We start from the raw sequence: 23,957 nt of genomic DNA, 5'->3' as shown, positions 1-23,957 counted from the left end.
TGGAAAAAAAATATTGGTTGTCTTCAAAAGGAAAGTGGTCAATTTTTTAGGACTATGTCTCTGTTGAACTTATCATCACCATAATTTTATCATTCCTGTCGCCCATCATTGTCAGAAATAGAACATAAAACTCCATTTTTTGTTTAATAAGTGGAAAAAAGTGGACTCGCTAGCAATAACTCAGTATTGCTAGCGAGTCCTGCTCCGTAACCTTAAACCTCAGCTAAAACAAGACAATCCGTGGAAACCCTGAGCTCAACATATGAAATAAGCTCAATATTTTCCTTTTGGACGCTCTGAGATCCTCAAAGTGGACTTTTAAATTTCGGTAAGAAATAATTTATTTTAGTCTGGCCACTTATTTCTCGCCTATCGAAAAGATCTATTCGGTCTTACCCGTCAATTGATCAGAGATCTGTCAGACATCCTCACACCCATGGTTGAATTAATACAGTATTAATTCAACCATGCTCACACCGACCAAGGAGATTTACTAAAAGTAGAATTCAAATGCCCGTAGACTTAAACAGGTGAATTTCGTTCTTAGAAAACGGTCATTTTGAGCATAGTTTGCATCAAATTCTACATTGGCAACTCGCCGTGGACTCGTAAATTCGGTTAGAGAATTCGATGAAGCGATTTTTATTCTTAAAAAACTGTTCTTATTAGTGTTACTCGCATCAAATTTCACATCCTGAACTCTGGACAATATCACCTACAACCAATTATCAGAATAAGTTGATAATTCAGATATGAATCATCAGCCATTCGATTTTAATATCGCGCGAGAATACCTTTGGCCTTCATTTAAAACTTTTTTATTTTGTACACTTAAAATGAACTCGAAGCCTAAGACCAGACATACGTTTTGGCAGCTTGCACTTTTTGAGGTACACGCTTGAGTAACGAGTTTACAATTGCATTTTTTTTCTTTCATGGTCACGAATTCTATACGACTTTCGATGTCTTCTTGATTTTACCAGTAAGTGGTAGGCTGGAATTCATCAAACCTCGGTCAAATGTAACTTTTACGGATTTCCCGTGCATTTGTTTCATAGGCGAAAGCAACTAAGAATTTCAAATTTGTATGGGATTTATATATCGCTGATAATTATTACAGATTGGTTTTAAATACCGGCAAAAATCTGAACAATACAAATTATTTAATGAAAAAGGATTGCATGAAATTTGGCGTTTTCATCGAAATTTATTATCGAAAGTATTATTAGTGAATCTGAAGCTTGCCTAAAACCCATGACCGTCATGCAACCGATTCAAACTTCACCATCTCATATTTCTTAGCTTTGCTTAACAAAAAGGTGTAATTAATGTCTATGCCGCTTTATAGCATAGCAGGTTAACATTTATAATACTGCATAATAAATCAAAGGCAATTATAAATATGTTCCCTCACCTTATTCAAAATACATGTCCCTCAACTGCATATGTCAAATTATATGTCCCTCACCTTATTCAAAATTTATGTCCCTCACCTATATACATATGTCAAATAACATGTTCCTCACCTTATTAATGGATATAAAACGCCTTATTAATGGATATAAAAGGCTTCAGCTGCTCTCAGTTAGGCTCGCTGGCCACGAATGAGGCAGCCAGAGCTGGCGTCGCGTCGTACGTGTAGCGTTACAGGAGCCGTAACCGATCCCGCACCTTCTGTTTCAGGTTCTCGCGCCCGGCTGGTTACTCATTGCAGGTCCTCATCGTGTTTACTTGTTTATGCTATACCCTTCCTTGCATGAGTAATGCTTGTAATAAATGAATATTTATATGTGTGCAAAACTTTGTTGTTTATGCTAATAACAGGTCCTCATCGTGTTTACTTGTTTATGCTATACCCTTTCTTGCATGAGTAATGCTTGTACTGAATGAATATTTAAATGTATGCAACTCTTTGTTGTTTACGCTAATAACAGGTCCTCATCGTGTTTACTTGTTTATGCTACCCTTCCTTGCATGTGTAATGTTTGTACTAGATGAATATTTAAATGTATACACGTCTTTGTTGTTTACGCTAATAACAGGTCCTCGTCGTGTTTACTTGTTTATGCTACCCTTCCTTGCATGAGTAATGCTTGTAGTAAATGAATATTTAAATGTATGAAACTCTTTGTTGTTTACGCAAATAATTAGCATATATGCGAATGACTAATGATGTTCATACTGTGTGAATAGTTAAATTTCTGCTACCTTTCCTTGCGTAACAAATTTGCTCATACTGCCTGAATATTCAGATTTGTACTGTTTCCACTTGAATCAAAATTAAACTATAAGAGATAAAAACAACCCCATTCATGTTTCCTGTGGATTCTTAGAACATTTTGGTATGAAATAACGCTTTTGTGTGGTTGTCAAAATAGATAATAAGGCCGAAAAAGTAAGCTCACTAAAGCTGAAACAATTTCTTTTCATGAATAACGGAGTTGGTTTAATTTCTTGAGGTCAGTTTGCTGATTTCTCTTTTACTGAAAATATATACTATCGATAACCAAAAACATTATAACCTGATTATAATCTTATAACAGTTTACCCTGTTAAAAACAGTTTGTACTGTTTTTGAGCTTCTTGCAGCTTTCTTGGACGATGTGGAATTATTTTTATTTCTTCTAGCAGCAAAATCCTAAACACCCTATCGACAATTTGCTCATGGCGAACACTTTCAATGCATAAGCGTCTCTCCCAACTACACATATGATTAATAAGCTGGAAACATTGTAAAATAACTTCAAGATTATGTTATTCAAACTTGAGTTCAAGTTTGGAAAGTAAATCAGATAAAATCCCAAAAGTTCTTGCCGAAAAATCGATTCACTTCATGCTAGGACCTCATGTGAACTTGAGGCTATAGGATCTCCTTTGCCTCAAATATCTTCGTTGTATGAATTGAGTTCGCGACTCAAATTTTAGAGTACATACTTAAGCTTCATTACGCAAAGGAAGCATATCATTTAAACTGCCCGTCTGACATCAAATTATTATTGGATCTACCGAGACCTGCCAGCGCGTGACCCACAAGTCTAATTCAATATAATATTTGTAAGTAGGAGGAACTCTGACACATCGTATTATCAATGATCATGGTGCGTGATTTTTGTCAGAGACGAAGGTCAGAGAGATGCGTCAAATTAGTGTCGCAGGAAACTAAATTCCAGAATTAGATCTTGTTCGTAGACTACAGATTGAAATATAATTACATTTTTATAGCTCAATGACTTCAAGTATCTGCATAAGGAGACTTTATGCAGCAATTCATGTCGCTAGAGGGATATAATATCAAACCATTTTATATTTTGCCTACTATATAACAAAGTATATATGCAAGAAAGAAGAGGAAAGAAAGTATCTATAAGAAATAAGAGGGTATTATTTATACCTTGATATCATTGGAATAAAATCATTAGTTTTTGCTTGGTTTCACAGTAATTTTCTATTAACGACTCTAACCTTAACTATCTGAACCTAATCTTGAAACGTTAAGAGTTTCGAAATGACGTAAAAATATGTGTTAATTCCCCTCATTGCATTCCTAATATATGTAAACAATCTGAATTTCGCAAAGATCTGGTCATAATTGAAGAATTTTTGGTTGGTAAGTTGCTCCGAAGTTGCGTTTTTCCTTTTTAATTAAAAGCAAAATGACGTAAACCCCTTTAACAATTCCTCCCACGATGCATTGCTTATAAATAGCTATGATCTGAATTTGAAGCAGATGCGTTCAAAATTGAAGAAGCAATGCTGGAAAGTTGAACATAAGCTGCGTTTAGCATCAGAGTTCGTTAGCCAGTTCGCGGGTAAATTCGAAGAAGTGTCGTTTGGGTTATAATCAACATGTTAGTTCCTTCGTTCATCGATCATTATTATGCTCGAGTTCTCATCATCATGTTGGCAACTTTCCATTCAGAATTTGAATCCCGAGTCGAGTAATGTTCAGTTGTAAAATGCCCAGCAACTTACGGACCAGCAATAAGTCCAGAAGCTATCTCAATCAATCGTCAGTTATGGAAAGATTGGGTTCCAAAGGCCGGATCCCTTCTGAATCAAGTCACGAAAAGTACAAGAATCGGCAACAGGCCATGGCCTATTTCTTCAGTGCCAACACTTTAATTTTATTCTATTCTAATGACAGACCATCGATAATTTGTTCGTTGAATGCATCTACGAAAGTTTAAAGGGATTAGGAGTTTGTGAGCATTTAGTCACCAGTATCGAACGATACAACAGGAGTAAGTCGTTTCAGAATCAAGGTTCTGCAAATAATATGAAAAAGTGGAGGAAATCAATCCCCAATCTACTTACAATATGAATCACTGGAGCAGGGAAATGCCGATGATCTAAATAACTGCATTTTTATTTGTATGCTGCATTCAAATACGCTGTTGTTCCTATTTGTAACACTCATGACATTACTGGATATAGACATTGGTAAAAGTCTCGAAAGAAGATTACAAAATTTGGTTACATAAGCGATTGCAGAAATGTAATCCTTTTTGTATGATGTGACCGCTTGTGAAGGCAAAGACATGCGCAATCGAGTATAGGGAACACGCAGGCGTGAACCGTGTTGCAATACTGTATGGTCCACGCTCGTTATTTCTTTCTGACCGCGAGTGTGTACGCAAAACTGCAACTCTTGGATGGCCAAATACAACTAAAGCTTCGTCTAGGTATGTGCTATATTGAAATTATACCTTAGTTTAGTATTAAAACGGACTGGACTTATTCCTACGGTTAGTTAAGTCGTTGGAGACTTGGAGCCGCGTTGGTCGAACTCTAAAGCCCGGTCCACACGCTCAGTTTTACACAACGATTTGTCTGCGCAGTTCTAATCGTTGCAGATAAAACGTTGCGTGTGGACGGGAAAACTGCGCAGTTTTGGAGCCGGCGGGAAAACTGCGCAGTTCCATCGAAATCTGAGCCACCGAGCATAGATTTCGATGAACTGCGCAGACAAGTCGGAACGTGTGAACGGTAGCACAGTTTTCCGATTCGATTTGTGCTCAGTTTCAATGATTCTGGCGACCATGGCGGACCTTCGGTAATGTTCTCGGGAATTTATTGCTTTTCTATACGAAAGTTTTTCTTGCATTTGGCAAGTAAAATTCAAGGACTATAGTAACAGGGACAAAAAAGGTGGAGACATACGAGGGCTTAGTAGAAAAATTCAAAGAAATCGATGAAAGCGCAAACATAGAAACAGCTGTAAAATAAGTTGAGCATTTACCGTAAATAATTGGGAATGAATGAAAAAATCGATTCCATCTGGACCTGGAAAAGAAGACATCTACAAGCCATCTCTCTTGTATTTTGATTCCTCGCAATCCCTAAATAATTCAATCTCTTTTTTGACAAGGCACAATGCCAAAATTTATGAAAATACTGCCTTCTCCATGGCACGTTTTGGATAAATTTACGGCCGGTCTCCCCAAATTCGATGGGCATGGAATATCTCCAAAAGTAATGAACGTAGCTCGATAAAACTTGGTACACGTATTCATTAGGACTTAACGGTAATGTTTAGCATGCGACATTTTTTTTCGATTCTGCCTTCTTTTGCGAGTTATACGGCTTTATCAAATCTTAAAAATTTTCACGAGCTAAACATCGCCGTTGGGAGGTTAGGTTTCTATATTCCACGTTTCGTTCAAATCTGTACAGTAGTTAAGAAGAAATGTCATGCTCACTGCAAATTTCAGCACGTATTGTCATATAACTCAGGAATGAAGGTGAAATTCCAAAAATGTTCACGAGCTAAACATCACCGTTAAGTCCTAATGAATACGTGTATCAAGTTTTATTGAGCTACGTTCATTACTTCGGGAGATATTCCATGCTCGCCGAATTTGGGGAGACCGGCCGTAAAATTTGTCCGAGACGTCTCCATGGCGAGATCGCGCAAAACTGAGCAAACTACTCAGATAAGTCGGTACCGTGTGGACGCTCTAAAAATTGCAACGATTTCAATCCGACTTAAAACTGCGCAGACAAATCGTTGTGAAAACTGAGCGTGTGGACCGGGCTTAACAAAGCTTTGTTCAAGTTCTACGTTGTATTAGCAACATCTGCGATCGAACCAGATGCATTAATGAATAGGTCCAATGTAAGGCAATGGCCAATGAAAATTCAAAAAAATTATGCCGTATTTTAATCTTTGCTAAGCAGCTAAAGACAGACTGTTGAGGCTGCATGAGGCAGTCAGCCAGAGCCAGTCACAAAGGAAATAGCCTACCTAGTAATTGTAAAGCCTCGCACTCGTAGTAGACTAGTAGCTACCTTACCTACCTAGCAGTGCGGCGGGCTAGCACTAGTAGCTACCTTACCTACCTAATGGACCATGGTAGTTATGCCGTTATGGTAGGTACAACTATCATGAACTATGTGATAATGTCACCTGAGGCTAGCAGTTTTCCTAGCTAGTAAAGGGGACTAGGGAGTTTGTCTCAAATCTCAATCACTTTTCATCATGAATCACAATCACTAGTAATTACTGCCAGCATCACACTGTTCAGTCCAGGCTGGAATTCTAAGAATGGAAGTTCACTTATAAAAAAGCTTTCCACCCAAGGTGAAAAGCTTTCCTTTGATACAGTGCTCTGCCATGTAGGCTAACTGAGAGTCTGAGTACTGACTATAAATGTAAAGATGATCATAAGTGGACAAACTGTTTCAATTGTATAGTACATCAGGTTTGTTATAGAATAATTTGGATGTCTCATGTTGGATAGATATTTTTTATTTTATTTAATGGATTTTTTTAACATTTTCCAGACCCTTTGTTCATAATGATCACGATTAACCCTTTACGCCCTGGCATGACAAATTCGTCACACAGAAAAAAACATCGGTTTTCCAACAATTTCACGTTTTCTGTCATTTTTTCGAAAAATTCACAGGAATAAAAAAAGTCTTAGATTTATTTTTTACATATGTGTACCAAGTCTCAAAGTTATCTGTCGGTAAGTAACCGAAATAAAATTTCCAATTTCCAATGGCAATGTCCAATTTCTTGTGGAAATTCTATTTCGGGTAATTACTGACAGATAACTTTGAAACTTGGTACACATATGTAAAAGATAAATCTAAGACTTTTTTGTTCGTGTGAATTATTCCAAAAAAGTGAAAGAAAACGTGAAATTCTTAGAAAACTGACAAAAAGGGGGTACTGTAGAAATCTATCACCTAACTACACCTAACTAACGGGTACCTAACCTAACGGGTAACTAAAGAGCAGCGTCTTCAGGTTGTCTATTTATGTGCCCAACCAGTAATTTTCGCCCATATTAAATGTTAAAGAACTCCCCCACCCCTAACCCTTTCACAAACTGTTGTCAAGGCATAAATCAACGTACAGAGACGATTTTGGTACCGTTGGCGTTGGATAGGTCAGAATGTCAGCTTTGAAGCAAGACTTAAAACCGAAAAAGTGAATTTTACGATTTTCATCCCAGAAATTCAGGGCGTAAAGGGTTAAGTTAAGTATTTAGTTGACCAGTACTGTAGCACATATACCATATTTGGGGGCGGGGCTTATGGACACAACCAATCACAGCTTGAAAGCATCCCCATCAACCAATCACAGCTAGAAAGCAAAATAACATTACAATTCCATTAACCAATCACAACTGGAAAGCTGAAAGGGGCTAACATCACAATCTTATCAATCAATCACAGCTGGAATTCTGGAAAGAGGTAGGATATGTACATAATTGACTGAAAGTGTAAAGTTTCTGGCCTTTCCAAGCTTTCAGGTCCTGCTTTCCAATATGCTATGTGTACTGGTTAATTTAATATCCATCTAGAATTCCACACTGCAGTGTTCACACTGTCACACATAGGTACTGACATAGTTGATGCTCCAGTTAAAGTTGGAATTTAGAAGTGGTACCTAATATAAACCATATGAAGTTAGGTATAATGCACAAGTTCACTGTTCACATATCAGTAGTTCAGTACCATATTTGATCAATTGATCTATAATCATGAAACTTTATTATTCTTTAATTTTTAACTAATTATTTTTTAATGTATATTTTTTAACATACCAGGCTGAAATCCCTGGATTGATCTTGAATATATGAATCATGAATGACCATTTAGAGAATTTCACCCAATCAGCTTCATAGTTACTAGATAGTGGCACAGTCCAATAAGTCCATTGTGCTTGTGGCAAAGTAGAGATTGTTCACTCTTTCTTTTTGAGTTGTTTTTGAGTTGTTAATGTAGAATAAGTTGACCAGTAAAGCTTTATAGCCTCATAGGGTAAACGCGGTATATTCCGTCACATTAAGGACGCATTGAGAAATGAAAATCTATAAAAAAATAACCATATGCGTTACTCAAGTTCTGTTTGCTTTGTGTGACTCTCAAAACACTGCACTACGTGTCAGCAACAACGAAACGTCACAAAATGTTGCCATATTTATTTAAAAGCCTTTAGAATGCAAACCTACCATATCCCTATATTCCGTCACTGTGTGTGGCAATATTCGGCATGTGGTGAGGCATATTCCGTCCGCGCTTCAAATTCTACTGATACGTAATGCCGTCATCCACGTGTTCGAATTCCGTTCGCTGTGTGAGCTGTATTGGAATGCAACACGGATTTGAATTAGAACACTAATGAATATTGAACACTACTTAACTACGCTTTTAATTAACAACTATTAAGCTTTTAATTAAGCAAATTTTAATTTTTGTACACAGCTTGGAACGATCTGTGTGTGTCCAATTCAAGTTGTGACGGAATTAGTTTTCATGTGTCTAAATCCATTTCTCAACTTAATCATCTATTAATTTATTTACCACTTGAAATCAGCAAATACAAGTACGGTATACTTAAAGGATTCCTAATATATTCACAGACGTATTTAAAAGTCTCAAACCATAATATTCTTCCTATACAAATAGTTATTCACTATTTGGTAGAGCAAGGTCAACTGTCAAATTTGACACATTTTTCGATGATCTCACTGGGTAGCGTGCATTGTCTCTCTTTGGATCTCAATATTTTCCCGCTAGATGGCCAAGCCCAAGACCTAGTGTTTTGGCAGTAGTTTGACACGCAAATGTATGACGTCACCATTTCAACCATCAACGAACGCATGGAACTAAAACAAAGCTTAATATAAAGGAAAAACTAAAGAGGTGATGGAATTACTCATGATGACAGAATATACCGCGTTTACCCTACTCATAGTCATAGGTATCACCATATCAGCATTAATAAAATTTTGAACCAGATCAGGATGGTTCTGTTTTGTACAGGATAGTACAAAAAATATCTCATTTGCAGCCTTGTCATAAAATTGTATTTTTTTTACAGCCAAAAATATCTTGTCTATGGCTGCCTCTACCAGCTAGTAGCTACCTAGCTGGGCAGTAGGCCTCAGCCTAAGGTTAGGGCCATTTTGATGATTTTGGATTATTGACCAGAAAATTTCTTGAAATGCTGGCAAACACAATCTTTTCACTGTGATTTTTTGAAATGAAATGCCATAAAGATTGAAATAAATGATATGGTGAAAGGCCTTAAAGATAAAGGTATAAATGAAGATTGATGAAAGGACATAAAGATTGAAATTTGATATTCATAAGCATATTTTTAATTCACATGTGGCTTCTGCCCAATTTTCCACTTGTGGGTTAGAGTCTGCCACTATCAGTATCGTACTATGTTGCCACCATCCACCAGGCATGTATTATGTCTACTTTCCTCAAGTTTCCTGTTTGTTTCACCACATTGCCAGTTTGCCACTATCTTTCCACAGCACTTCTTTGCTGTGTGACAGCACTTCTCTAGCCTTTAAAAGTTACAATTTATATATCTAACATAACTGTGCCTACAAATCATGATTCTGAGCAATTTGATAGGGTTGATGAGCAGTGAGTTAAGTACCATAGCTGTTTTGCTCAGTCTGCTGCTGATTGGTTTCCTTTGTGGCATTGATGATAGAGCTTTCTTACCATTTCTAGAGCTGCATTATTCATGCTGGATGAATTAACTCCTATGTAATTATTAAATGAAGTGTACAATGAAACCATGATATTCAAAAATTATTTGTAATGTTACTCTGAAGTAATGAAATTCTGACAATAAGTAGGAATTTTCCAATCTTTTTTGCCAAAGGACCAGGGGGGTAATATATTTCATATCTTACCCAATATCCATCATTCATGATGGGTAATATATGAACAAGTGCACATATCATGTAGGATTTAAAAATCTGAATCTATATTTTAATTTTATACTTGAACTGATTTTAGAACCAATCAAGGTTCCAGGCTGGATTGATCTTGAATTTATAAGCTACCTTTGCTGGAATTTTGGAATTTACCTTATAGGGTTTGATTGCCATGAAATAATTATGAAGATGTTTCGATTGCACTCGAATGTAGTGATTCAGTTTTGTTTAATGAAACATATTGTTTTTATTGAAGGCTGACAACAAAAAGGCTTTGGCAACTTGAGTTGCATTGATGCAAATGGGTTTTTTAAAGTGCTTATAATTGCAAATGGGTTTGAAAAAGTGCTGCATAATACCTATCCCAAAACAACTGCACCTGGCTCAAAAATCCTATCATTTTAGTGAATTTTAAATCTACAAGCTAAAAAGTTCTTTATTTTGTTTTGATTCAATATATTGCAGCTTGCTAAAATGTCATTGCAAGAAAAATTGGAGCTCTCCATTCCAGAACCCCAATGCTGCAAAATTTCCTGCAACCAAATGTCTTCATTGACATTCTTGTGGTTGTGGTCATGTTGATGAAGAAATATTAGGAATGATAAATGACAGCATCAAAGTTAATACCAATAAATATATTTTTTGTGCTATAGTTAGGTTAAATCCAATATTAATACAAAATTCATGTTTGGCAAATAAGTTTGCAGCTCAAAACAAGTTTTCTTAGGCTTGTAAAATGTATTTATGGCTCAAAGAATGGGCTCAGGCCATAGCTTGAAATTCTTTTAGGACTGCAAAATGGATAAACTGATCCCTCTAAAAATCCAGTTTAAACTTAAAAAGTAAGTATTTTTAAAACTTGCTTGCAGAAATGACCAGAGCTTTCTTGCCAGTTTTGGGACTGATGAATGAGATCAGTCATGCTAGAGAATCATAGATTCATGCTAGATGAATCAATAGGTAACTTGTTTATCTATGTAGGTACGTGTTTAAAGCTTGTGGTAGAAGCCTGGTTCTGTGAGTGAAAGTGGCTATTCAAGTATAGGTAGGTATCAACACTAATTGTTGTAATCAACACTGTTGATTTATGCTTGAAGGGAAAAAATGTAGAGTAGGAAGGCATTGCAATCTGGTTGGATAACAAATTAAATTTACTTTGCATGGAAATGTTTCATAAGTGTATGTACCTATATAAATGTTTATCAATTTAATATGAATGATGTCAAGTAGTTTTTTCATAACATTTCAGTACAAGTTTCAATTGAATTTATATTATTTAGCAAATATTGTTAACTTCACTTTTTAAAAAAATTTTGTAAGTTAACTGTATCTATTGAACTGATATTGGTCCCCATTTACAAATTACTTCACTTGCTGAGCTTTAATTCTCCTTTTCCTTCACTGAGCTTTGTCAAGATTAACTTCAATGTCTCCTCTATTGTATGTGTTTTTGTTTGTTAGTAAATATTTTTGTAGAAGATTATCATCTGTTAGATGTTTTCTGCAATATCACCTTCATAAGTGGCTTTCTTTTCATTTTCACTGAAGCTGCCCTGAGAGGGTATGGGAGCCACGCAATCAAAGAAGGCCCTCAAGATTGCTCTTAAGAAGCGCCAAATGGACAAACCAAAGAAGGTAAGTAAATTCCATTTTATTATCCGATAACCTTTTTAGTGCATTTTCTCATTTATGGAAAAAAGGTGCTATTGTGCTTGTCATGTCATTCTGTCCATCTGTCTGTCTGTGACTTCACGTTGCCGAGTATCCATGATACTCGGCAACAAGAAAATTCGCTATCTGTCACTCACTTCAGTGAGTGCTGATCTATTTTTTTAACACCATCATCATAATTGAGAAATAGTGAAATAAATAAAAACTTCAGCATAACACAGAATAAACAAACTCGACTATCAACTGAATTCATGTTTAGTTGATTAATAGTTATCTTCCACAGTGCTGATATAGATTAAATCAATTATAGATTTATGTTGGCATTGGAAGTTCTTCCATCAAAAAATGAAGAAAGAGTTTATTTCAGTAGGTTTGCAATATATTGTTCTGAGGCCATCAATGCATCATTTAAACGGTGGAAAATTTTAAAACATAATGTATCGATGCATTATAATTTCTTCATCAAGTGTAAAAAAGAAAACTATCCTGACAGTTACGCTAATTGGATCATTTTGTAAAAAACTATTGTATTTTTTTTTGTCCAATCGTTTGTAAAAAACACTTGGAATGATTGTAAAATTGAATTGCCTGCCCCTATAGCAGCCATTATGGTGTTAGCAAGTTCTCATAATATTCTGAGATAAGTCAGGAATGTTCTGTTATGATTCCGGAAATCTTAAAAATTTTCATTTCTTTTTGTCCTTCATTGAGTTATTTGCTGTCTCTGATAACTTGCTTTTAATTAAACGATAGAGTTATTCAATTCAATTAATTATAGCAGATATTTTTTCGTTGTCTCTCCCGGAAAATAAATTTTGGCAGGTAATTGGAATATTATTGATGATTAAGTTATCATTTATTGGATCAAAACAAAGTTGTTATACTATGAGTTATATTTAATAATACGAGTAATATTTCCCGTTTTTGCAACGTCTTTGTGATAGTCTACTTGGTTACGTCTCAAAAGACGTCCGCAATGAACATACGAAACATGAGGCGCTTATAACACAGCCCTCACAAGGCCTCCCGCACGTATGGCGCTCCTGTCGCCCAGCTATTGATCTTAGCTACCCTCACTCCCGCCCCACCCTGTCCTGAACGTACACCTTGACCTTGTCTTATTTCGCTTCCAAAGGCAAAATCTTGTCGCAGTTTCTTATTTCTGTAGGCTTCTTTTCCATTCTTCATAACGTAGTTTGTTCACGAATTTTTTAGATTGATTTTAAATTTTATTTACATAAACGTAATTGGATCAAATTTGTAAGAACGAAGTTCCAGGTTGGCGTCATTGATAAGAATGGGCTTTATAATTGTCTCGCTTAGTATGCGTCCTATATACAGTTTGACAGTCGTTCGACTTGAAAGAGGGAAGCTATCGCATGACTCGCATTTGCAATGCTCTCACAAACTGCACAAATAAATCAAAATAACTTGCAGCTACATGACAGCTACCAAGAGTCAAAATTTAGTCATCACCAATTAGGGCACGATAAATTATATTCAGCTACTGATTAATGCTAAATGAACTTAATAAAAAGACACGTACTTGAAAATTGATTTTGAAGAAACCCACATAAGCGGAGCATAATTATTATAAGCGACCATGTCAAATTTTTTTCATGCCATGCAGTGACCGGAAGCTCGTCATTATAGTCGCTTACTAGCGCTGCTTTCATTGCCCTGCGATGAGCTCCTTATCCACTGGCTTCCTGCAGCTGGCTATATGAGTGGCAGTTGCCATAAGCATTACTGGGAAGTTGCTTGCCGATTATTGCTTGGCCAAGTTCAGAATCATTTTTCAGGATTTGGAGAGTGTAGCATCATACTGTACTACACTAAAAAAAATGTCATTGGTTCCAAATGGTGACTCCTTCCGCTCGAAGCACTGATAGAACATTCTTTTGGGCTAAAGTAGGTCAGGATGACCCATAGAAATGTAAGAACTCCATCAATATTAATAAGAATAAGCAAGCTATTTCTGTGAGTGTCTATAGCATGAAGAATCATCATGGAGCGCATGAGTCAGAGATGCTCGGTGTGCGTCCTGCTGGCGACTGCAGTCGCGGTGTCAGTGCGTGGTGTGACCCGGCGTCGTGCAGCCGTTGTTTCCAGCCTCTGTGCCGCTATGTCGTGCTCAAACACCGCATGATTTTACTAATAAATGACAGTGATTGATATAATTCATGGATAATGTGGGATCTCAAGCGACCTTGTTGCTGTGTCATTTTAGTAGTAAGGGAAAACCCATGAAACTGTTTCCCCGCAGTAAACGAATTTGTTTTTTCATCTTCTGCACCGCATGCGGACGAATGTGTCACAACACTATTGCTACCTGAGAGGGAAAGAAATGAAACTGAAGTGAACCAATGATAAGACTTGAGGTCGTTGCTTGCAATGATGACAGTTGATTGAACGTGTAAAATCTTTGATATTGGATTGTTACATAGCCAGCCAGCCTCGGTTATCCTAGCGACAGCGAACTGGCGTGTTTATCCTTGAAAACCAAGTATATTTTTCAACAGAGGGACGGCGCGTGACTCATTTTGAATTATATCAAAGTAATCAAACTGGCCTTACCTAGAAATGTGTTATCAGTGATTGGCATTACAATTCTTTGCTTCGAAGAGGCAGTTGTTGACGCTCTTTGTAAATATCGTCCTGAAAAATGGTTCATTCTTAAATGTACATACTGGTGTCAGATTTGACTAATTGACTAGATACTGTGCTGGACTTTTAGTCCAGCTCATTGGAAGCCCAGAGAATCCGTAATATTCGGTTCAAATATTTTTTTTCATCACGCCTGACGGTGCGTGCGTGATAAAATGCAGTAGTTTGCTTTACGTGTTCCATAACAACTTTTTTGTTTCATATTCCAAGGCTTACCGCATCACGTACGCATAACAGGTCACAAAGTAAGATGCAATTCTCTTTCTTGGTGCTATTCGTAATTAAAAAGTCTTTCTGAAGCGCCATGGTGCTGAAGCCAAATAGGACTCTAATTAGGTACTCAATTAAGATTTCAACTTCCAATTACTGACGTTATTAGCTAAGGTACTCAGTAGATTACTACTAAATGATAATATCTTGATATCTTCAGAGGAAATTTAGCTTCTGTAATACTGGAAATAATTCAATTAGTTGATGTTGAACCTATTCTCTCTTACGTGATTTGTGTTCCTTCTTTGATTAACCCCCAAAGGAATGATTGTTCATTCCATGTATAAGGTAATATTTTATTGGATTGAGTATTAAAGTTACTAGATTGCTTAAGTCGCAAGTTTACCAGGAATTTAAAAGCAAAGAAAACAGCCAGAATATTAACCATTTCTTTAGAATGAAAACGTTTCGGAGTTGGATTGATGCTACCAACTTGAATTATTTGCTTTTGGGCCAAGCCTATTCGTTGAAAAAGAAAATTACTTCTTTAGTCGTGAAAATTACTTCTTTATTACTTCACTTGTTGAGATTTTCTTGCAGCTCAGGTATGATTTTCCACGGAGCTACAATACCCACATATTACGATGATAATATATTATATATATTATTATTATTATATATTACCTTACATCTTGCAGGATACTGTGCCTTTCAGCGAGCAGATATTTTAATAATTATTTGATGAAATAATGCAGTGCCTCTTAAGTGCCGAGATGACTTATTTGTTTAGGAATTTTAGTAATCATCGCTGAAGTTATGAAATTACCTTCATAATTAACGAGAAGCCGTTGTGAACGACTCAGCTCTGCAAAATGGTGAGCATGCAGGGTTGCTTTAATTGTGTTGGTCTCTTCGATCGCTGAAATTTGGCAGATTTTTTAATATAACTCATTTTTGGGGCTTCTTTTCGAACGTAATCATTGGGCCATCATTAATCTCTATTATCCCTAATACGTATAATATATAATCCCTAACCATTAATGCTTGCCTCTAATAATCTATCGATTCGTATGACAATATCGTACGTACTAATTATGTGGTTGCTGTAGTTTCAATATATAATATTTTTGAGCAATTTTTCTGTTGAACCGGCTAGTGCTCTAATGACTGCTCTTTCGCTTGTATAGCATGGAGTCGGCCTCTTGTTCATGCCAACTATGAAAAGATTGAATTAACCTTGCGCCCTTCTATACTGATGACCGTCTGAAGATTTTGTCTAAGTCATCGGATATTTAACTAAGCTCAAAATTCTTATCCGTGGCGATTATTGATAGTTCGTGTAGCATGTTTCTGATATTTAACCGAGCTACTGATATTTAACCCAGGAATATGCGGCGACAAGTGTAGCGTTTACTTGTGCAGCAGCTGTGGCGCGTGCTATCGATTTGCCAGCAGTTCCGATTAGCAGGAAACGGATGGCTGCCGCACCCCGTCTTCTGCATCCCGTGTGGCTATATACTAACCTGCGGTCTTCAACTCGGCAACGATTCTTCAGCATAAAGCGTCCGAGTTGAATTTTAAGTAATATATTTTGTATTGTTAATTCGGTCATGATTCCGGACGAAGTCTGGATAATCAGATTCACGACAAACTGACGAAACTTTAATGATAGACATGTAATATTTCCCCATAAGTTGTGCTTCAGCAAGTAGACTGTAAGTAGAACGTCATCAATTTGATCGTATGTGATAGTCATGCTTGCGGCGACCGAGACGTAGTGGGTGAGTGACGCGAGCTCGTTGCGGTGGTCAGCTGTTCCCTGGCCGCGCAGTCTTGCGTTCGACTGCGCACGCTCACAACTGCGTCCGGCACAACTTGCTCGCGCGCATTGCTTCTTTGATATTCTTATGCATTGTTGGTACTTACGTAATCTAATGTTGATTGTTTTTTTATTAGTGATGAAGTGCAACGTGTAGAGTTTTACTCCGATGTGAACATTTTATTTAGATGTTTTGTAAATTTGTATTCCTTTGATGATCTCACTAATTGCTCGTCGTGTTTGTACATTTAACATAGTTGTTACGCTTCATTATTTTACTTTGAGTTCATGCTGTCAACAATTAACTCGTATTAATAGTTGGTTTGCTCGTGAAAACTAACGAACTAATTCTATTGATATCCACGTACTAATTCAAACGCTTAGAGAATTACAGTAGTTTAAAACTGTTTAATAACCACAATTGAATATGAAGGGAATGTTTTCAAGCTAATTACATAACCTAAAGTATTTTTTTCTGTTCTTAAATCAAAAATCATGGCACTAATCACAGCTCATGATACTCGTGCTTGTTGCTATTGATGTTTTAGTAAAGTACGGTGACCATTTGCTCCCTTTCAAATGCAAATTTCATCAGATTTCAAGTCTGATGGACTTGATTGACGTATACTTCATTGCACTCGTATAGTAACCTGTAACAGTTTGCTCAGTTCATGATTAGGTATACTTCATTGCACTGGTATTGTAACAGTTTGCTCAGTTCTTGCTGGACATGATTAGGTATACTTCATTGCACTGGTATTGTAACGGTTTGCTCAGTTCTTGCTGGACATGATTAGGTATACTTCATTGCACTGGTATTGTAACGGTTTGCTCAGTTCTTGCTGGACATGATTAGGTATACTTCATTGCACTGGTATAGTAACCTTTTGCTCAGTTCTTGCTGGACATGATTAGGTATACTTCATTGCGCTGATATAGTAACCGCTTGCTCAGTTCTTGATGAAAATGGTTGACATATATGTACTTCATTGCACATGTATAGTAATCGTTGGTTTCGTTTTTGATGGACACGATCGAGGTATACTTGATCGCACTAGTATAATCGAAGCGTTGACATCCATACTAAGGCACAAGAAACAACGTTGCTCGATGTCAGTTCTTGGCAGGTGCGTTAGGACGCTGGCTGCCATACACTGCGGCCTTGATCGCCCTGTGCCGAAGGCCGCTCTGCAAACTGGCCGCTCATTTAGGTCTCTTGAGCAACGCTTGTCGTTTCTTAGTTCTCGTGCTTGAAATATTTTTTCCCTCATTTTAGTGATTAATTTAATACCGGCCTTGGCGTTTGAATTGGAGACATTTTGTTGAGAATTTAATACATATATTCCTTTCTACTTCTGAAATTTATTTCGGCTTTTTAAGTACCCTAAAAATATTTTAGCCACTGTCGCTTATTTGACAGTAATTCTTTTTCTTATTAAATCATTCGTTATCGCAGAAGATTTGGCTTATTAGTGTATCATATTATTCTACATTTTTTCTTGCTTAGGTATGGGTTCATACTTCTATTTCTTATTGTGAGCTATTGTGATTTATACGTTTAATAATTTTGATTTTTGACTTGGCTTTCACCAACGAACGCAAAAAATATACCATTGGCAGTCTGCATTGATAGCAGGCAGGGGCCGCTCTGGATATGATCACCCTTCGTGCTCGGCTTTCCAATGAGATGTTGATCCACTGCACGCACGTTCTGGCCTGCTTGAACAGCAACAGTTCAGGAATTTCTGCAGCCGCCGTGACGTTGCTTGATTTTGATCAAGTATATAAGAGATCCTCACTGTGGCCATTGCCTTTCATAACTGCAAAAAAATATATTCTACGTATTTAATTATTCTTTACCATCTGAATTCGGCCTCGCTTTATTTTGAATTAAACCTTCGTAAATCTGCTCATTTGAAAACTTAGTCAAGGGAGGTATATCTGGTGAATTTAACTTATTTTGTTAACAGGTCCATATTTGCAGTCGATCGGGAGTTCAATTCAATAGGTTAGTTGTAAAAGTCGGAGATTTTAAAGCGGACAGAATTCTTGCTCAGGTCCTGTGCCCTTGCCGACGGCTATACTGCGTGCACATCCTCCCACAAAATTGGCCGCGCTGCTTGCCGTAGCTCTGATGATCAGCAGAGAGGGTTTCCATCTTCCAATCGCCACTCTTCATGCGCATCTCCACGTGTAACAGCCTAAATTGAGTTCATGATGTTGAATCTTGTGTTAGTATCTATTTACTTTCAGGCCTTGATTGTTTTTAAATTGAAGGACCATGTTTTTGTTCAAAAGAGCTGCCGGTGTCGCGCTAATCTTGTTAGCTTGCATTCCAGTCTTCATGACTGAAGAAGCCCAGTCTGCTGAATGGCTAAGTGTTGGCGAGGAGTGTCTCTGCGTGTGCTGCAAATGTGTCAGTTCTGTTGCGAGTTACAGCCCCAACAGCTTGAAGAACAACTTCGCTCCTACCAATCGCTACGTCACTGTTGCCAGGCGCAGGTAGCGCTCGAAGATTGTCAACTTTTTTTCTTGCACCAGTTCCTTGGGCTGCTTCTTGAAAAGCTAGCAATAATTTGTACATAAACATAATAATTTGTACATAAACATAGTTAATAGTTAACACAGTCGTTAGCTTTTAGTTTTGTTTGTTGATTATACATTATGTCTGTAAGTGAACCTGAAGCTGGCAGAATGTTCTGATTGTGAGCAAACCCTGTTATAAACCTTGAGCTATGACCTTGTAAATAGAGCAATGCGATAATGGCATAACGCCCATGCATCATATCAATTGTGCTGTTAACAAATACTTGCGAGGTCCACATATTAAAGTATTATGTATATTAAATATATAACTATATTTAAACATGGGAACTATTATATTAAATTAACACTTTAGAACGCATGGCTGAAGTAAACTTAACCTTAACCTAACCTAATGTTCATGTTTAGCGTGAGCTGCTTAAGAACTTGTGGCTATACGAGCATTTCTCCTGAAGTTCGAAACATCGCCTGACCATGTATGTCACTCGCCACAAATAACTCTTCTTCGCCTCGAGGGAAGTGTGACCACTGCACCGCTGGCCTCTTCCCCTTCACATACTCTATCATCACAGCTGTTGTGCTCTTTTCAACTTTCCACTAGCCAAGTGCGTTCCTTCAAGAACAACTGAGTACCTATAGTGCACAAATTTCTTACAATCACGATTACTTCAATTTTTACGGTTTTTCCCCTTCACATACTCTATCATCACAGCTGTTGTGCTCTTTTCAACTTTCCACTAGCCAAGTGCGTTCCTCCATGAACAACTGAGTATAGTGCCCAAATTTCTTACAGTCACTATTACTTCAATTTTTATGGTTTTAATAAATTTTAAGATTCCTGAGACCGAGTTAAACAACAATGGATTTTTTTTTGCATTCGTTTAGTGCGAAAGCTCATGTTACTGAAATGGTAATTAATTCTGCCGTGTGACAGCTAACAAAACAGACAGAAATTCATGCGACGTGGCATCTCATGCAGAAAATGCTGACACCTTTAAGACAGTAATGAGACGGCGTGTGCGACCGTCGCTCATGTGAACTGAAACAATATTGAAAAGTTGTACTATGCGTGCCAGCTCATCAATATGTGTCTAGAATTATATTCAATTGGCGTCTCAGACATGAATTTACTAAGATTTTTGTAACCGTTTCATCCGTTTGCGTTGGTTTTTTGGGTGAGCATAGTTTCTTTATATGTGTGACGCTCCAACACCATATCAGTAAGTTTCGTTTGAATTTTATTATTTTCCTTTTTGCTTATTTTCAGACGAATATCAGTATTATTCGAAATTAAACCAATTTCCTCTTGATTCTCGTTGGTTCAAGCATTTCCGGTCATTGCATTGAGAAATTTGAACTTCCGAGATAAGAGATGTGCTCATTTCTTCACGTTTATTTTATAGGTGTATATTTACAGGATATACCTCATGTTTAATGCGCATTTTAAACATTCAACGTGAGAGTGAGCATATAGAAACACAGATGAGTTGGTGTACGTGCTTCGGAAAGGTGAGTTGCTCACACCTGCTCGCTGGAAACGTTATGATCAACTGTAAATATTATATTTTTGAAAGTTTACATGTTTCAGATTAGTATAATTCATGAGCTTTCATGTAAGAAAAATTTGTTTCTGAAATTTAATTAATTAATTCTCATTCATTCTGACAATTGTCGTCTGCTACGCTGCTTGATCACCAGCTCGAGCGAAGCCTTATACCGCGAGAAATACGTTCATATTCTGCGATGCTGCGATGATCACATCGCATTCATTTTCTCACTTTTTCCAATTTTAAATTGGAATCAGAATTAGGCTTACCTGATGGATTTAGGAGACAAAAACTTAAAAACTGAGGATCTATACTCATCTATAGAGTTGACCATTATTGTTCCGTAACAGGTCTAGAAGGTAATACGATGTCTTTCTCTTGCCTTCGCTGTGCCTCCAGACGACATGTTCTGTGATTTAAGCACTAATCATTGAATCTGAAGCTGCACACTGCTACTTTTGTTCTAAGATTTATCCAAACGAGCCGCATGGAAAAGAGCGATTGTGACTGGCTGAGTGCTACGAATGACACTCGCTCATTAATACATCGACGACTCAAACGAATGATTTCCTTATTTTTTTTTTCATTTCGTAACGCCTAATTATGAGAGCGATCTCTTGCCGTCTTTGTGCTTTATCGCTAACTATCAATTTGGCTTTTATTATAGCTAGCATTTCCCGTTTCATTACCTACGTGCTACATTGCAATGATCTGGCAGTGCAAACTGGCTAGCGTGCAGTAGAAGAAATCTCCTCTAATGTGCTTGACAGACGTGCCTGTTATGAAAATTAAGCGCCGTCTTCCCTCAATGACGACGTCTGGGAAATCTCAGCTCCGCCAACACTGAGATCCATTCACTGTACCGCCGACGCAACTTCTCGCTGAGCTAGTCCATTACCGGCACTCCCTCTTCCGCGATACTTTTTGAAGGTCTCTAATTATTTCTGCTTAAACATCATTATTTCGCGTTACTATAAACTGTTATTGCGCCTTGTCGCTCTTATTTGTTCGCACTGCCTACTAAAACTTGAATGATGCGACTGCACACGTCCTCATAGTTGATTTGTCCTTTATTATTCATTGTACTCAAAGAACTTAGACTTCGTTGTATGAAACTCGACTGAAATTTTACATGCAACTTTACACAAGCCTTGGTCTAGTTGCTGCCATGTTTAGGCCTTTTCGGAATGTTTATAGGAATAATTATATATCTTCTATTATATACCTTTATTAACTATTGCAAATGCAAGTGAGAATTATCACTGGTAATTAATATTATTTTTAATAAAAAATCGGTCTTGTATGTAAATGTGAAACTAGCGACGTTAAAATAGGTACCTATATAGTACTGTGAAAAAATAATTAAATAGGTAGAACTTCGAAAATAGAGTCGGAAAAATATATTTTGTGAACGCTTTGTCTTGTATGTATATATACTTTATAGTCTGTTCGTATATTCTAGATTTTAGGTTACTTTCCGATGGCTAATTTCTACATGTCTGGTTTTTATTTCGTAGACTATCTGGAAGTGCAAGCTGCTTGTACAATTGTACGATAGTTAATATTTTATTAGCGGTTTTGAAAACCTGAATAACTAGAAAATATCGCTTTAATTTCACTCTACTTTCATTCTGCTCTGCTTGTTGGTATAATCTAATATACTAGGGATGAGAAATTTCTTTATTGAGATCATAAAATAATGCGACAATTCTATGGAATTCGTGAGAAACGACGCACGCTACGACTCAAAGATCCATGAGACGTAACATTCGATCCCACGGTATCCTCGTCTCGGGAAAAGAAAATGTGACGACTTCGGTTCATTCAGTACTTCAACCCCTTGGTGGGTATGTACTTCAGTACTTCAACCCCTTGGTCGATATGAACCAATCATTGTTGAGTACAGGGGTGCCTGCTCTCAGTCTCTCGTGTGCCTTGGTCAGAAGATGTGGTGTCACTCTGTTGGTCTGTGCTAGCCTGAGACGCTTGGTATTGCTATCTGAAACCGGTTCTTGTTTGGGTAACTCGTGTAAATCGGAATTTATCCTGTGGACTTGACATGCCTCTGAAAACGAAAATAATTTCATTATATGGTGTTTCCTCGCCGTTACACTTATTTTTTTTATGATGAGAGTCAAATATATTTGCCTACAAAATCGATATTTTTCAATTAAGCAGCAATTAATTAACGAAGAACGATTGAATCGACGGCTTCTGATCTACAGTGAAAAGACATGAAAATTGAGATGCCCGCGAAGAGTTGTTTAATCTAATCTAATTAATATTTAATTCTATATCACCGCTGATATTTTCCCATTATTTTTTTATCATTGTCTGAGAGAGTGCTGAAAATATGTTGATACTTGGTCATGATTTGCTTTCATATTCATCGTCATATTTATTGGTACTTATCATCACCCTTATTTTTGTTTTACATAATCCCAAGTGAATTTCTAAGATTGAATCACTTATTGGTATGTGCGCTCTTCGGGAACAAGGATTTTTAGTTGGAGATGTTTTTAGACGATCTTGATACCGTAATCTTGAATTTTGCAAGGTCATACACAAGGCCTTATGCTTCATTTGTTTCACGACAGAACCGAATAAAGAATATTTCTTTACTCAGGTTTCCCTCGCATATCTTATATCCTCATGATATGCTTACTGATAAGAAAAAGCAGCGGTGCACTTTGGTGTCAGATTTGTTTGCGTTATTGTCTGACCTGTATTTTGAGCAGTTATTGCTTAGTCTTTTGAGTTTCTCGAAAATTCGAGAAACTCGAATTTTCGAGCATTTGAGTTTCCTACTTATGCAAAATACTGTTGGACGAGTTCAAGGACGGTCTCGCGTCCTGTTCTTTCTTTTTTTTCTCTGATAAAACTCTGATTTGAATAGGAATGCATAGTTTGTCTCTTTGGATTTCCTTTTTTTAGCAGAATTTTTTATCACAACCTCTCAATTTCTTTGCTACTCACTGATTCCTGTCCGTGGTTATTTGTTGGATGCGTTATTTTATATTAGTTACAAGCGATTAATGCAATCATTTTTTCTCGTATAAGATTACCTGCATCCGGCTGCATGACATGAATATTCATGTTTAAAACAATTTGATAATTATTTGCTGTCCTATTTTAATATCATATCGTTATTGTTTTTAGTAGTCAATACATATTATGAATCTGGTTTCTAAAATCGATCATCGTCAACATTCAATTGCTACCAGAAACGTGTTTTCTGGGAAAGATGATGCACATATGTTGAAATTTCTCAGAACCCATAATATATGGTCTAATGACGGAAGA

The 23,957-nt window shown here is 36.9% G+C and overlaps 2 protein-coding genes across 5 annotated transcripts in view; one reads left to right on the top strand and one right to left on the bottom strand.

Moving 5' to 3' along the window:
- LOC108675898 overlaps nt 1–1,547 on the bottom strand; it is a 59,443-nt gene extending 57,896 nt beyond the window's left edge. For both annotated transcript variants that reach the window (XM_018163950.2, XM_047880868.1), the window contains exon 1: nt 1,527–1,547. The gene's annotated coding sequence lies outside the window, so the exon portion shown is untranslated. The remainder of the gene's footprint in view (nt 1–1,526) is intronic.
- Nucleotides 1,548–4,562: 3,015 nt separating this feature from the next.
- Nucleotides 4,563–23,957, top strand: part of LOC108675896 — a 56,039-nt gene continuing 36,644 nt past the window's right edge. The window contains exons 1-2 of one of the 3 annotated variants that reach the window (XM_018163947.2): nt 4,563–4,682; nt 11,745–11,831. In XM_018163947.2, the coding sequence (XP_018019436.1) occupies nt 11,760–11,831 (72 nt within the window). In that variant the 5' untranslated portion in view covers nt 4,563–4,682; nt 11,745–11,759. Of the gene's footprint in view, nt 4,683–11,744; nt 11,832–15,442; nt 15,620–20,566; nt 20,617–23,957 lie in introns of those variants that run through there. The other 2 variants (XM_018163949.2, XM_018163948.1) reach the window with 2 other exon arrangements.

The sequence above is a fragment of the Hyalella azteca genome, unplaced genomic scaffold, assembly GCF_000764305.2.
Source record: "Hyalella azteca isolate HAZT.00-mixed unplaced genomic scaffold, Hazt_2.0.2 contig6498, whole genome shotgun sequence".
In the NCBI taxonomy this organism is placed as follows: Eukaryota; Metazoa; Arthropoda; class Malacostraca; order Amphipoda; family Hyalellidae; genus Hyalella; species Hyalella azteca.
This window is presented reverse-complemented; position numbering and strand designations above follow the sequence as displayed.